The sequence below is a fragment of the Calidris pugnax genome, unplaced genomic scaffold, assembly GCF_001431845.1.
Source record: "Calidris pugnax isolate Ruff unplaced genomic scaffold, ASM143184v1 scaffold155, whole genome shotgun sequence".
NCBI lineage: Eukaryota > Metazoa > Chordata > Aves > Charadriiformes > Scolopacidae > Calidris > Calidris pugnax.
Window position 1 is genome coordinate 232,580 of NW_015090886.1, and position 15,005 is coordinate 247,584.

General features: G+C 54.9%; 1 protein-coding gene across 2 annotated transcripts; it reads left to right on the forward strand.

Moving 5' to 3' along the window:
• The first annotated feature begins 1,793 nt into the window (after nt 1-1,793).
• LOC106891145 (twist-related protein 2-like) lies at nt 1,794-14,984 on the forward strand. 2 transcript variants are annotated; one of them, XM_014947464.1, is made up of 3 exons: nt 1,794-1,821; nt 7,889-8,455; nt 14,892-14,984. In XM_014947464.1, the coding sequence occupies exon 2, from the start codon at nt 7,964-7,966 to the stop codon at nt 8,447-8,449; it is 486 nt and encodes a 161-aa protein (XP_014802950.1). In that variant the 5' UTR covers nt 1,794-1,821; nt 7,889-7,963; the 3' UTR covers nt 8,450-8,455; nt 14,892-14,984. The 2 variants fall into 2 exon arrangements, with proteins under 2 accessions (XP_014802950.1, XP_014802949.1); XM_014947463.1 differs by lacking the exon at nt 1,794-1,821 and having other exon boundaries at nt 7,768-8,455.
• The last annotated feature ends 21 nt before the right edge of the window (nt 14,985-15,005 follow it).

A 15,005-nucleotide genomic window follows, 5' to 3' on the forward strand; every position in this document is an offset into this window, starting at 1 on the left:
CTCTACCACCCTCTCCCTCAGCACTCACTCAATCCTCCTTCTCCGAAGTCCTTCCTCCTCTTTCTGCCCCTCTGGCTGTTGATAACAGACCAGGGCACGGGGTGATGGTGATGGACGGTGGTGCTGATGGGTCCTTGAGGCTGGGGTTGGGAGAAGGCCCATCCTGTCCTCTCCCATCCCACCCAAGATGCCACTCATAAGGGTGCTGTGCCAAGCGTGGGCCAGCTGGGAGTCGTGGGGAGCCACCAGGCTGTGGACGTGAGCTACTAATGTACTCCAAGATGCTGGTGGTTTGCAGGAGCGTGGGCTCTCACGCAGAGTCGTGTGAAGAAGACCCAGCGCGTTGGCTCTTCCGAGACCCCTTTTTCCTCCCTTCCTTGGGCTGGCACGACTCCAGCTTGGCCCACGGCTCCAAGGGAGGAGAAGCAGAGAACTGAGTCAACTTCGAGTGCTTACAAAGTCGCTCACATAAAAATAACTCGGCGTTCTTTGGGGTGTGCATCATCAGTATCATCCGTCTGTCTGTCTGCTCTGTACTTCTGTGGCCTCATCCCCTGGTAGCCTTTGTTGCATTTAGGTAACAGCCCAACAAAAACTGCTATAAAATGCACGTGCTTGCTGGTGTCTTCTTTTTTCGCTTCTCTGGTTGCCCCCAGGAGAAAAACCCAGTTTTTCCTCCCTGTTTTCACTCTCTTCCAGTTCTTGAACCCGAATCTCTGGTCGATTTGCTGTGGGCAGGAGCACAAGGGACCAAGACAGTTTGGTTGCTGCTTAGAGGTAACACCAAGTGAGATGTCTCCTCCCATCCGGGGAAGATTCTCTCGCTCAGGGACTCCCTGGGGCAAATCCAACCTCTGCCCCTCTAACACCTTCTTGCACGGATTTTTCCAGAGGCTTTTTTGCTCACAGATTAAACAAAACCTACCATAAATGTTTGTCTTGTTGCTAACGGCAGTTTTGAACTTTGCTTTCCCACAAATGCTTGAGCTGATGTTGGAGGATCGCGTGGCTCCCTGCATGGGGCAGATGGAGGTCACGATGGCTTTGACTTGCTGGATCCTCTCCAGTTCTGTGCAGAGAGAAGTAACTGCACACACACACACAAAAAAAAATACATCTTTGCCTCAACCAAATCCCTTTTAAAGCAAGAAACCAGGTTCAGTGCACCAGGGGAGAAAAGAGTTGACTTTTTGGCTTTATTGAGATTTCAGGATCGTGCGTAGGGGAGAGGGGAGGGACAGCTTGGTAGTGGGATGGCAAAGTGCATTGCTGTGCACGTGGTAACTAGAGGGAAAAGGTGTGATGGATGAGTAGATGTCTACGTATGTGTGGAAATGGAGATAGAGCCACAAGACGTGCCAGATGTTGGATGCTGGAAGATTTGAGCTTGAACCAGAGGGATGGGCACAGGGTGACCCACGGATGAGACATCCTAAGGGTCAGGAAAAAGCAGCAATGGGCTGGTTTGGAGCCCGGGGGGGCAGCTTGCAAAAACACAAATGACTCTATTTCCTCTCATGAATTCCCACACTTTGGAAACTCTGCTTTTGTTGGGTTGGAGGCTGTGAGGGGAGACTTTGCTGCCTTTGCAGGGGGGGAGCAGGCCTGGATTTGCACATTCAGAGAGGATTAAGCCGTGACACTCCCCAGGAGCAGAAGATGACCCTTTGGCTTCCCTTCCCACAGAGCGGACTGGAGGCTGCGGGATGTCCCGGCTGGACGTGACTCACCACAGCAGTAACTCAGCTGATGCACAGCGTGATGGGGAGATGCTTCCTGCAAACCCGGCCACAGCCACCAGCATCCTTGCTCCATCCGACGGTGAGTCACTGGCCTCTCATCCTTGGGTTACCGGTGCTAGCCCAGGTCCAGCTGGGTACTGGGAAGCACTGGGATGAAATGTGGAGCTCCCGGCCAAGCCCTTGCCTGCAACGTGCCCACAGCACGTCTTGTTTCCTTCCCCTCAAATGCCTCAAGCAGATCTGTGGCATCATGGTGCCCCCTTCACCACCCAAACCTGCTCATGAGGCTCAAATCTCGGTGCTTCCAGCTGGAGGGAGCCTGGAGAAGGTTGTCCTTGGCCAGATGTGGGCAGCGGTGTGAGGAGAAGTACATGGTGGGAGCAAGGCAGGGGGCAAAGGGGAGTTTGCTTTCTACTGGGGGCAGGAGCTGCACGTCTGGGTCTGCAAATGTGGGGGGCTGCAGAAGGATGGGCACCTCACAAGGGGCCCCTCTGCCTGGCATTTAAATCCATGGCAAGGAACAACAGGGGTTTTTATTTGTCCCTGAGGCAACATCACCTGCCCCATCACCTGGGGTGTCCTCCCAGGGTGTCTTCATGTCTGCAAGGCATCGCGTGGGGTTTGCCGAGCAGCTGGAGGAGAAAACTGGAGTAAATAGGAAGAGCAGCTGCTTGTGATGATGTTTTATTACTGGCAGGAAAGTGGGTCCTGTGAGGGTTGAGCCACTTCAGCGCTGCCTGGGACTGAGACAAATCCAAGGGCAGAGCAAGGTCGCAGCCACAGGCAGCGCTGGCTCTCCTGCCCAAGGGGCTGGTAGTGCTGGTGGCCAGAGAGGGGTTTGGCCATGCCCCAGTGTTTGCCCACCACACTTGGGTCCCCCCCAGACCCATCTCCCGCACCCCAGGGCTGGGCCAGAGGCAGCTTTGGTGGGAATCCATCGGCTGGTGGAGAGAGCAGGGGAGGCTCTTGGCAGCGGGACCCAGAACATGGCGTTTTGCTCCTTTGAAGGCCTCGGCTGGTGGAGAGAGCGGGGAGGCTCTTGGCAGCGGGACCCAGAACATGGCGTTTTGCTCCTTTGAAGGCCAGATGGAAACAGATGGGGAAGAAGGGGAGGGAAAAAAAAAAAAAAAAAAAAAAAAACCAACCAAAAAACCACCCAAAAAAACTTTCACATGGAAGAATTAACTGGAAGCGGATGGTCGTCAGCGCGGGGCGGTGGTTGGCATCTACGGGCGGCGCATCCCTCCGTCGCTTGGCCCCGGGGCCGAAGCTCATCCCATCACTCCATGACAGGGGAAGGGGTAAAGCCCAGCAGAAAAGCACCCCCACTCACTCCCAGTCTCACCAGTAACACCACTGGCCAAACCCCATCCACCACCACCCGTCCCTTCTGCCCCCCAAGTCCGGGAGGGATGGATGGGGCTATGGGGAGGTGGGGGGGAGATTGGTGGGGAACATCTTTTAGTTCTTAAAAAGTTCAGCGAGTTCCAGGAACATTATGTCACTTTGACAAGGAAATGAATTGCGAGGCCATCAATCAGAGCTGCAGGCGCCCGGATCAAAGGGCCCCGCGGCGCTCGGGTTCCCTTTTACAGCCAGAGCCCTGCACGATCCCCCGCGCCCATATTCCCTGCGGTTGCTGCAGCAACAGCACGCTACGGCGGATGCCTCGCATTTTTATTCGCACCACACATGTTTCCACTCTAACACTGCAATAACTAGAAAAACCTGCGAAACCAAAGCTGCTTCCCCCAGCCTCCAGGGGCAGCGGCTATTCCTGGCTCCCCTTTAATGTTCTCAATTTATTAGCGTTATCCTCCTTTTTTTTCACGCAGGATAAAACGGAGATTATTTTTGTCCTCTCTAACAAAGAAAAGGAGCTCGCAAAAAAAAAAAAAAAAAAACAAAAAAAAAAACCACCACACACCAAACCCACCCCAAAAAAAAAAAGTCCTTGCATCAAGGCTCAGCCTCTGATTTTGTGCCCGGAATTATTTGCAAGCAGAATCAGGCCCTCGGCCATCAAACGATGGTATCGGCAGCGCCGGGCTCACACATGGACCGCGTTATCCCAGCCCTCGGCAGCGGCCGGCAGGTTTGCAGCCCCCTTTTACCAGCAAGAAAAGTGAGGGTGGAGCTGGGGGTGGCACTTTCTCAGCTTCCCTGGCCCAAATTGGCTTTTGCACAGGGCGGGATGTAGGTCCTGTCCCAGCCCCACTGCCCACCCAGGGCAAGTCGCTGCTTCTGTGGACGTTGGTTGGGTTGAACCCAACTCTCCCCATCTCCCTCTCTATGCTGTTGTAGCAGATGCAGCCCTGGTTTATGCCACACAGCATAAGAAAAATCCCGGGTTCAACCCCTTCCCAAAACCCAAGGATGGAGAAACCTCCTGTCCACCTTCCTTACCGCCATGGTGGTGGAGCACCAGCTTTTCTCCAGTGCGCATTAACCCAAAGAACCCATCTACCCCTTGAGACCTCCTCCCATCACAGTCTACCCAGCTCAGTGTGTCCAACAAGGTCAGGACAGATCCCCATACTCTAGATCCAACTCAGGAAAGTCAGAAGATGTGCCCTGTATCACCAGTGAATAAGAAGCAAATTGGTGTAATACATTTGGTTGCTCTTTGTGATAGTAAGTGGTTCCTCTGCTCTCCCATGGGATGTCCTGACTGGGACAGTGTTGGACCTGGAGTCATGGCAGTGTCACACTTTCCATTAGACTGTGCAAAGAGCGACCACCTCTTGCTCTGGTGGACCATCCTTGAACACTTATGGCAGATGGAGAGAGGCCAGGACATCCCAGGACAACAGTCTGATGTTTGAGCTGGTGCGTTGTACTGAAAGGAGGTGAGGAAGGGTTTGTGCCAATGTTCAACTCTCCTGGAACTGAGAGGGAAGCCTGGTGCCCCATGGGGACAGCATGGAGTCGAGCTGGGATCACCATGGGTTTTGAAGACCTGCTTATGGGGAAGAGACTGAGAGGGCTTGGCTTGTTTTGGAGCCAAGCAGATGGCAGAGGGGGGTCAGAGAGATCCAGGAGTGAAGGCTGGTGGAAAACATCTACAGGTGGTGTGAGGCTGAGACAGAAATGGGCTCAGGCTGACCACGATGGCCTCTCAGCCCACCAAAGGATGTGGTTTTAAGGGGATGCCTCAGCCCCTTTCTAAAGAAACCTCAGCTCCCACCTCAACCCCATGAAAGAGCTCCCATTTGAGGTCCCCCAGCCCTTCTGCAGTTACTGGTGTGCTTCAGCCCTGGTTTCCAGGGATTGGACCCCCTGCCCATGTGTGCTTTGGCAGCTTCTTTGCTTACTGCTTTTCACGTTCCCTTTCTTTCCAAAGGGCTAACTGGCCCTGCAGGAGCCTTTTCAGCATCTTCCAGGCTCAGAAATGCTGAGGACACCCCAGCGCTGGGGACATTTCCTACCTAAAATAGAAAAAAATGCTGCTCAGGAAAGATGGATGTGAGTGGGGAGAGGGCGGAGGAGGAGAACCAGGAGGGGAGGTGGGCAGAGGGGCTGGGACGTGGTGGGAATTCAAGTCTTCCATCTGGTGGCTTCTCACTGAATCAAGCGAGCTAGGCTTTTTTTTTTTTTTTCCTCCGCATATTTAAGGTCTGAAATTTTCACTGATCTGTCAAAACGAGCGTTACAAAATCCCCAGCTAACTGGAAAAGCAAAGTTATTGAAACCAGTTTGGTGACTCGTGACCTTTCCATGAACAGTTTATGTTAATATTCTTCCAAAAAAACACCCTCTGAAAGAACAAATTGAAATGTTTAAGGGAAAAAAAAATACCCTTGCCACAAAGCATCCAATTCTGGGTTAAAAAACCCGCACGAGCAGTTCGGGGAGCTCTGCTGATCCTTCCTGCAGATCAAAGCTCATTGTATTTCTCCTTTTGCTCAAGGATATCAGCAACAATACCAAATACTTCACTTCCTTCATCCGAAACCATTCGCCAGCGAAATTAAATTAAACTTTTTTCTTTTTTTTTTTTTTTTTTTTTTTAGAAGGAAAACAATAAAAATAAAAAATAATAATAATAAAAAAATAAACCCCAGGCCCAAGCCCGTGCCTCAGCTGGTCTTCATTGGCAGCTCCCCAGCCCTCGGCAGAGCTGAGCCAGCTCCTCCGAGCGCGGGATCAGAGGATCCTGGATCCTGCCTCAATCCTGCCCTCCCCGGGGTATTTTTTTCCTCGCCCTTTGTTTTCTCTCGCTTTCCCAGGCCCCTGTGATCTATTGTCTTTCTGCATTATGAACATCTGATATTCGTCGCTGTCTTGACGACGCTCACGTCGCATTGAGCCCGATGAGGAGGAAGGAGCAAAGTCACCAGGCTCCATCCCAGCAGGTCCGAGTATCAACCTGTTTCTGAGCGTCTTTTACTTCTTTAAGCAATACTGGACATTTTTCACCCGTTGGCTCTCTGCCAGCTCCCGTCTGTGGCTGTTGCCACCCCTGACATGAGCACAGGGAGGATGGGGCTGAGCCAAAGCCCTCTCAGATTCAACATCGCAGAATCACAGAATTGTTTTGGTTGGAAGAGACCTTGAAGATCGTCAAGTCCTACCATGAACCCAACACTGCCCAACCCACCACTAACTCATGTCCCTCAGCACCACATCTGCTTGTCTTCTAAACACCTCCAGGGATGACTCCACCACTGCCCTGGGCAGCCTGTTCCAATGGTTGACAACCCTTTCAGTGAAGAATTTTTTCCTAATATCCATCCTACTCCTTCCCTGGCACAACTTAAGGCCATTTCCTCTTGTCCCATTGCCTGTTCCTTGGGAAAAGAGACTGACCCCCATCCTCCAGCATTGGTCAAGTCTCCCTGGGACAGGGGCCGAGGTGGCTCTTTGAGGTTGACGTTTCACTTGGTCTCTCACCCAGCAAGAAGAATGTTCAAGAGAAACCCATGGAAGGATGGAGAAGAACTGTCTTGGAGAGACAGAGGGCACAGGCAGGAGATGGGAAGGTTACTGGAGCTCCCAAAGGTGCAGGAGGACTTTGGGAGCTGGTGGCTAGATGTGGGAGGATGGTGGACCACCACCAATGGACTCCAGTTTCATGTGCTGATTCTACTGATGTGATAACACAGGGCTGAAAGAAATCTAATATAAAGTGGAACCTGTGCAGAATATTTTATGGTTTGGTAGTCTGAATCTGGACCTCCAACCTTGGCTAAAAGAGATGGCACTCTCCCAGCGTTTCTGCAGGGAGGTTTATTTGTAGGCAAGCTCAGGGGTGGTGTAAGGAAGAGATACGGCTTCTAGTGCTTGATTTCCTGGGGAAATCAGGAGCAGAACTGGGTGTGGATGCGGCTGGAACAGGGTCTGGACCTGTCACACTCTCACTATCTGCAATAGCTGCCATATTTATTTGAGAGGAATATGACAGTGGATGAGTGTTGGCTTCCTTCCACCTGTAAAATAAGGGCTGTTGTAGACTGCCAGAAATGTAGACAGAGGAAGAGGGATGGGTGGGTGGATGGATGGATGGATACAAACTCGAGTTAGTTTTGAATTATGCCATTTCCCAAGAGTAGTATGGATGCCTGTCACTGCTGCTTCTTCAGAAAATACCATGTATTGCTCACTGAAACATCCTTTGCCCCACATTTCCACTTCAATCTCTCCTAGACTAAAGTCTCCTATTCCAAACTGGACAAGTGAATATTTCTGCCTGGGTTTTGCAGGGTCAACTGGGCTTAAAAAATTTTAATAATAAAAAAAAAAAGTCTAAAAATCAAAAAGATTGCCCTGAACTCCATGGCTGGTGCTCACATTAGCATAGGCAATGTCCCCTGACATCCGGGCAGCGGCAGGAGCATCTGTGCCAGAGGCCTTGGGGGTGTCGGTGGAGGAGGGAGGGAGGAAATCTGGAACCCATAAGCTCCACTGATGTTTGCGTTACCTTGCTCGGCTGCATTGGTCTGCGCCTGGTCCGCCCACGGTCCTCCTCGCCCTATCAGCAAGAGCCATTCCCAAAAGTTATCCGAACGCCCTCCTCTCCCGTAGCCCAAAGGAAAAACCAACCCGGCTCCTTGGAGGGCTCCGCAGGGCTTGGGAGGTTTGGGGAGGAGGCTGAAGGGTGGATGCTCCGGGCTGCACCTCTTGAGCGGGCACTGGCTCCTCTCCAGGCCACCTCACCCATGTGCTGCGGCCACCCCACCTTGTGAGACCCTCGAGCCCTTCGCCCGCAAGGTGCCAAGAAGATGAAAGAGGAAAGCATGTGCCCGGACTCTCCTGAAGGCAGCCTGGTCACCAGCGAGGAGGAAGGCGAGCGGCTGCACAAGAAATGCCTCCGCAAGCGTGGCCAGGGGGGCAAGGGGGCCGAGGAGTGCGGGGCCCCCTCGCCCCAGGGCAAGCGCAGCAAGCGCAGCCCCGTCCCCCAGTCCTTCGAGGACGTGCACACGCAGCGCGTGATCGCCAACGTGCGGGAGCGGCAGCGGACCCAGTCGCTCAACGACGCCTTCGCCGAGCTGCGGAAGATCATCCCCACCCTGCCCTCCGACAAGCTGAGCAAGATCCAGACCCTCAAGCTGGCCGCCCGCTACATAGACTTCTTGTACCAGGTCCTGCAGAGCGATGAGCTGGACCACAAGATCACCAGCTGCAACTACCTGGCCCACGAGAGGCTCAGCTACGCCTTCTCCGTCTGGAGGATGGAAGGGGCTTGGTCCATGTCCGCGTCCCACTGAGCCGGGGTACGTACCGCCACCGCCGCTCCTCCTGCATCCTCCGCGCATCTCCCCAGCCCGCTCCTGCGGGGGGAATGCACAGCGGCCGCCCCCTCCCCGGGCTCCACGTGCAAGCCATTTTCTTTAACAAACCCCAGACGCCACCGAGGCCGGAGGAGGTGGCCATTCCCAGCCTCGCCGGGGCCGGTGGGACGTTGCAGGGGGCCGAGCGGAGCCCTAAAGCCACTGGTTTCACTTAGCGGGGTCTGGTCCGGGGGCAGGCTAGTGAAAGGTTTAAAATGAGGGCTTTAAAAATCTGATTTATCCTCCCACGGCGAGCCGGGAGGGTGTGTAAATCAGCAGACACCCTCCCAAATGTGCTTGGGCTACCAAGGTGTCAGAATCCGGGGGGAGCGCGCAGCGGCCGCCCCCTCCCCGGGCTCCACGTGCAAGCCATTTTCTTTAACAAACCCCAGACGCCACCGAGGCCGGAGGAGGTGGCCATTCCCAGCCTCGCCGGGGCCGGTGGGACGTTGCAGGGGGCCGAGCGGAGCCCTAAAGCCACTGGTTTCACTTAGCGGGGTCTGGTCCGGGGGCAGGCTAGTGAAAGGTTTAAAATGAGGGCTTTAAAAATCTGATTTATCCTCCCACGGCGAGCCGGGAGGGTGTGTAAATCAGCAGACACCCTCCCAAATGTGCTTGGGCTACCAAGGTGTCAGAATGGCAACAAGCAAGACCCCGCAGCCATCGGCCCACGGCGGTGGCTGCTCTCACCCTGCCCACCTTGTCCTTGCCACCTCGGCCAAACTCTGCAGCCACTTCCCAAAGCCATTGGTTGGCCCTGGAGCCACCAGGCTTCCTCCCATCCCTCTCCTAAAGCTCTGCAGATACGATGGGACCTGTTGTCCCCTTGGATTTGTAGCCACCCTACGCTGCAGGGCACGGAATATCAAGCGAGGCTGCCGGGGCAGCGAGGTTTGCCCACTTGCACCCCTTGTCTGTGGTACTTGGCACCATCCAGCCACCACCTGAGCATCCCTTCGATCCCTGGAAAGCTGCTGAGAGGGGAATAATCCTATTTTCAGTGTTTTAGGTCTCCTTGGGCCGGGAGTGAGAGGGAACGGGGGGAGAAGGGTCAGCTACGTGCTAACATTTCCTGCAGCCCATGAGCAGGAGCGGAAAGATCTGGAGGACATTCCCAAGCTGTGGACTTTAGGGACAATTCATGGGAGACCAGCCCAGCTCCCGAGAGTCCCCGTTGTCCCCTAAACAGGGCCAGGGCTTCTGGCTTTCCTTGGACACCGGCTCATAGCCCCTGCCTTGTGCTGGGGTTTAGGGCTCACCGGGTCCTCTGGGGAAGCCAACAGCAAAAGGACTCTGATTTTTCTTGCGCCCACCACTAAGGGCTACGTTGTGGAAAACACTTTTATTCTTATTTCAAGGTGGAAAACCTTTTTATTCTTATTTCAATGTGGAAAACCCTTTTATCCTTATTTTCTGCCAGCAGTTGGGGTCAGCCTCACGCAGCCTCCCTGAATGCCATGTCTCCTCCTGGCCGGGCAGTGCGGAGCCGCGGGTGCCCGTGCCCGGCCGTGGGGGCCCCACAGGGTATTTTTACCACCAGCTGGTCCAGAGCCTGTGATGGGAAGCTCTGAGAGAGTGCAAGACCCAAATTAAGGCCACACTGAGCCCCAGCAGGAGCTGGTGTGATGCTGCAGCCCAGCATGAGACCCAGTCCCAAGGGCGATGGGGTCCCAGCACCTTCGCCTTTAGGGTATGTGTAGGGGAAGCCATAGTGCAAAAAAAACCAACCCCTGAATCTGCTCTCCACCCTGGTCTCACATTTTTGAAGGCCAGAGGGAGCAGAGGGACCAGAGGGAGCAGAAAAGGGAGGAAAACAACCTTTCTGAGACAAAATAAATCACAGCAAACTCCTGCAAAGCTGCCCAAGTGATGCCCGGGTGATGAGGGACCCTCTGCCATTGTGTCCCCCCTGAGCACCGCTGACCCTCCTTTCTTTGGGGTTTATCAATTAACAAGCCCTGAATTTCAGGCTGGATCCTTGGATAGAGGTGCAGCCGCTGGCTCAAGATGTTGACCGGCTCCCAGGGGGGATTTCATTTAAGGATGTTCCACATTTAAACTCTTGTTTCCCTGCAAACCTTGCTAAGATCTCTTCTACCCAACAGAAAAGCTGCCAGTTTTCTAAATGCCTACATAGATTTAAATTGTTCCGGGCAGACCAAAGACCATCCTTGCGGGAAGCAGGATTGCTGCTCCTTTGCCGGGGCACCTTCCCCTTGGGGACAGCCAGAACCAAAGCCTGTGGCTACTTGTTCTCACTTTGAGAAGCCAAAAAGATGCCAGGGACAGTCAGGCTGAGCCCATATCGCACCCCCCACCAAGCCTCCCTCACCCTTTTCTGGGCACCACATTTGTCCAGCCCGGTGAGTTTGGCAGTTTCTGGGGGTTTTCCTGTTTTGGGGGATTCAGGATGCTCTGTGCTCAGCTCCCCGGTTTCAAGAGAGGTGGAATCAGCCCGGCAGGAGTGTGGGTTCCTTTGCTGGATGGCTTTTAAAAGCTCCAGGTCTGTGCTAACGAGCTGTGCCATGGGTTCCTTTCCTGGGTGGTTTTTAAAGCTCCAGGTCTGTGCTAACGAGCTGTGCACATCATTAAAGCCCAGGTAAAGGGATTTTCACCTCGTGGGGGGGTTTGGAGTCCCCTGGCCACCACCCACCGCCGCGGGGCTGTCGGTGCACACACGTGTGTCGGCTCCCGGTTGTGTGTGTGGGCTGACGTGCAGCCCCGCGCCCGGCCCTTGACTTCCAGACCTGTTTATTTAAGCCGAGTGCTTGGCAGGAATTGTGTTCCCATGATAAACAGAGGAATTAAAGACCCTTAGCGATCTTAAAGACCTCTCTGCTAAATGAAAAAGCCTCCGTGTGGAAATCCCTGGTGCCCTGAGCGCGCGGTACCCTCAGTGTGCTTCTCATCGCTGGTTAATATTCATCCCAGGCGGCTCCCGTTCTTGCCTCGAGGCAAAGCATCCTTCAGATGAATAGATAATAACCTGCTTTGTGCCAACCTGCAGCGGTGTTCGGGTACCAATTAGCAGCTCCCAGTTGGGAGCGTTGGGAGGAGGATTTGCTAAGCAAAGAAAGAGCAAGAAGAGGGAAGAGCCAGCGGGGAAGCGATGCCGGGGTTGGAAAGGCTGCAGCTCCCTCCCGTAAATGAATTAACCCAGCACTTGCAATGGGACTGTAATTTTATAATGTAAAGCAGCTAAAAGCTGCTGCGAGCGCCGGCAAACTGGTCCCTGCTAGAACCCAGCCTATTAAATATCAAAGGGCGCTGGGAGAGCTGGATGTGGATATGCCCTTGTTAACCAGGAGACATCATCCGGGGAAAGAGGGATTGAGCCCTCAGGCAAGAAAAATAATGTTTGAAGTCGCCCAAGCTCACGGTTTTTCAGCACAGTCTTGAGCACATTAAAATGGTTTCTTTTTCCTGCTGGAGGAGAAAATGAGGCTGGAAACTGAAACTGCTGGGGGGGAAAGACTGGCGGAGTTGTAAGTTCCTTGCCCTTCATTTGTCTCCCTGGATTTATTGTCTTTCTCGCGTTGCCCTCACTTAATTGTCTCTCCTGAAAGACCTTGGATAAATCTTCCCTTTGGGGACTGTTGCTCTTGCTTGGAGTCTGCTTTGTCGGGTGGATGTTTCATTCTCTTTTATTTATAAATACGTCTCATTGCAGAGCATTAAAGCACCAGGGTATTGAAGGAGCTCGGGGAGAGCTCCCTTCCCTTTTCAGATCTGCTCAGAAAATGCGTTTAAAGCAGCATCTGCTTCAGAAAGCTGAGACCCCTCTGCAGCCTGGCAAGAAATTATGGTCCCGCCTGCCTTGCCACCCGGGCTCAGTCCTTTAAAAATAGCAAGAAGTGGGTCCATTCGCTCACTGCTGGTTAAACTGGTGGCCCCGGACCCCCAGGCTGGGTTAGAGCAAGCCCAGGACTGGGCTCCTCCGTAGCCAGGTCTGGTGGGTGAGGAAACATCTTGCTTTCACTTTTGGTTTGAGCTCCCAGAAGAGACAAGGAATTACCCAAACCCTGGGAAATCTCTGCCTGGGTGATTTTTCTGTTCTCCATGTTAAGTCCCAGCCGTGCTCCCGTCCACACAGGAAGCTTCTGGGATTTGCTCCCTGCCCTGACATGGAGCAGGTTTAGAGGCCAAAAAGGTTCCTCCAAAAGCCACTGTCTTCCCCCAGGAGCGCAGAGCCGGGGTACCCACAGGGTCTGCAGGATGGACAGGTAGAAGAGGAGATGTTTGGTGCCTTGAAGGCTCCAGCGTTGGTGCCCTGGGGCAGGAGGACCTGCCCTGGTTGGGGGATGTGGGACAGCCCCCAAAATCCCAGATCTGATCTCGTGCTGGGGCTCTGGGTGCAGGACCAGCTGGGGCTGGGGATGCTCAGCGTGACCACCACCAGCCCCCCCCATGCCAGGGGACACAAGGGACACCCCAACTGCTGTGCAGGAGCAAGGGGTGGCCTTGGTGTCCCACATCTGCTCTGCCGTAGCTCCCGGAGCTCAGCCTGGAGCAGGGAGAGCCACAGACTCCAGGTCCCTTGGCACAGGACCCGGCACAAGGACGTGGCAAAGGGCTGCACTAAATTTCACCCTCAGAAAACCCTTTCTCCAGCAAAAACTTCCGTCTTTCTATTAAAGAAGGAAGAACTCAACACCGAACCTGCCCGGGGGGACCAGGGCCCTCTCCATCGCAGGAAGGCAGGGTCTCGGCGCTACTCAGGATTAGTTAAAATTAAAAGAGATAAAATTAGGGAGCCAGCCCTCGCGAGCATTGAAATGCCGGCCCGTTTACGATCCCCGCGAGGAGACGGGCTCAGCAGATCTCAGCTGCCTTGGCTCAGCCCAGAGGAATGCCTTTGAAACCAGCCCGTATTTCATCGCCAAATGTCACGGGAATGCACCTGGGATCTGAGGGGGAGCGGAGGAAGATGCGTTAACGAGACGGGCTTTGCATTTAATTTGCTTTTATAGGGCTGTACCTGAGCAGAGACCGGGGTGTTAATGCAGCGGAGGGAGGGGAGGGCGTTGGGGACGGGCTCACGGGGGGGTGGGTGCGTGTCCCTGCTCCGTGTCTGGTCCACGCCAGACCCGTGAAGGTCTGTCCCCAGTGCCAGGCTTGGAGCGGGGCTGGGCTCCTCTGGAGGCTCTTCCCTGACCTTCAGATCACACCATGAGCACGTTATTTGGTGTTAGACCTTCCTGGCTTGAGACACGGCCATGCTGTGAGGCGGGGGGAGGTTATTCAGTTCTATATGGGCTGGGCTGAGATGCTCATAACCTTTCTTCCTGCATCCCAAGACATCCCCGTGCCGTACCGGTTGGATCCCAGCCTTTCTGTTTGCCCATCGTGCCGGGCACAGTTGCCCCTGAGCCCCGTGGATGTGCACAGCGCCGGCCACAGACCTTTCAGACCAGGGTCCCAAAGGCTCAGCAACGGGACACATGGGGATTTGGGGATTTTTTCTCTCTCTGCCACCCAGCTTGGGCACACTCTGTCCTGTCTGAGAGCCCCTGCCTGCGCAGAGGGTGGGCAGGGGCTGCCCCTAGAAGCCCGCCAGCCCCCGGCTGCATTACCTCAGCCATGCCCAGGGCTGAATTACTGGAGGGTTTGATTTATTCCTCTCCAGGCTCCTCTCCAGAGAGTTAAAGGTCTCCGCTCTTGCGCAGAGAAAAAACAGGAGGCAAAGCCGGGGAGGAGGGGAGGGATGAAATAAAACCAGAGACCTGGGGGTGGTGGGGAGGAAGCCCAGGGAGCCCCACGGCCAGCAGAACGGAGCCATTGCCCCATGGGGGGACTGTCCCCATGCTGGGTCCCTCAGGACCCACTGGAGCCGTTTCTTGTCTCCTCCAGGCCTTGCAGGAACCGTTTCCCCCCACCCAAGGTCCAGCTCAGGCCACCAGCTTGGCTGGCCCTGGTCACCCCCCCAAGGCCCCCGGCTCCCGACTGGCGCCCGGCAGCTCCGCAGGGTCCCCTTCGGCGTCACCCGCCCTGGGGACACCCCGTCATCCTCCAGGCTGGAGAGGGCACGGTTCATCACAGGGTAACGCCGGTCTCCCCCATGGAGGGGAAGGAGAGACGAGCAGTTTGGCTGCTTTCCTTCTCCATCCTCCCAGAGAAGCATACTTTGGGTAAAAAGCCGTGATTTTTTTGGAACGCTGAGGGTCCCGGGCTCAGGTGTGGGGACGTTTCCCAGCACATCCCATGCAAACCCCTGCGGCTGCGGGGAAGTCTGCGAATGCGAAGCACGAAGGCTGGGGAGCCAGAGCCCCAACACGGCTCTTCCCAGCCCAGCGCCGGATTTTACGCGGTTTTGGGTCTGGCTGAGCCAAAAACCTCGGCGTCTCGGCAGCCGGGGCTGACCCTGCCTGTCTCCCCCCAGGTCTCCTGCCTCTGCCACGATGGAAACATCTCGCAGGACCCCAGCACCCAGACCCGGCCACCCCGCTCTCCTCCAGCACCCGAAAAACTCCACAGAAGCAGGAGAGAGGGACCC

Coding starts and splice junctions, on each gene's coding strand:
- LOC106891145 (XM_014947464.1), top strand. CDS start 7,964: ATGAAAGAGGAAAGCATGTGCCCGGACTCTCCTGAAGGCAGCCTGGTC.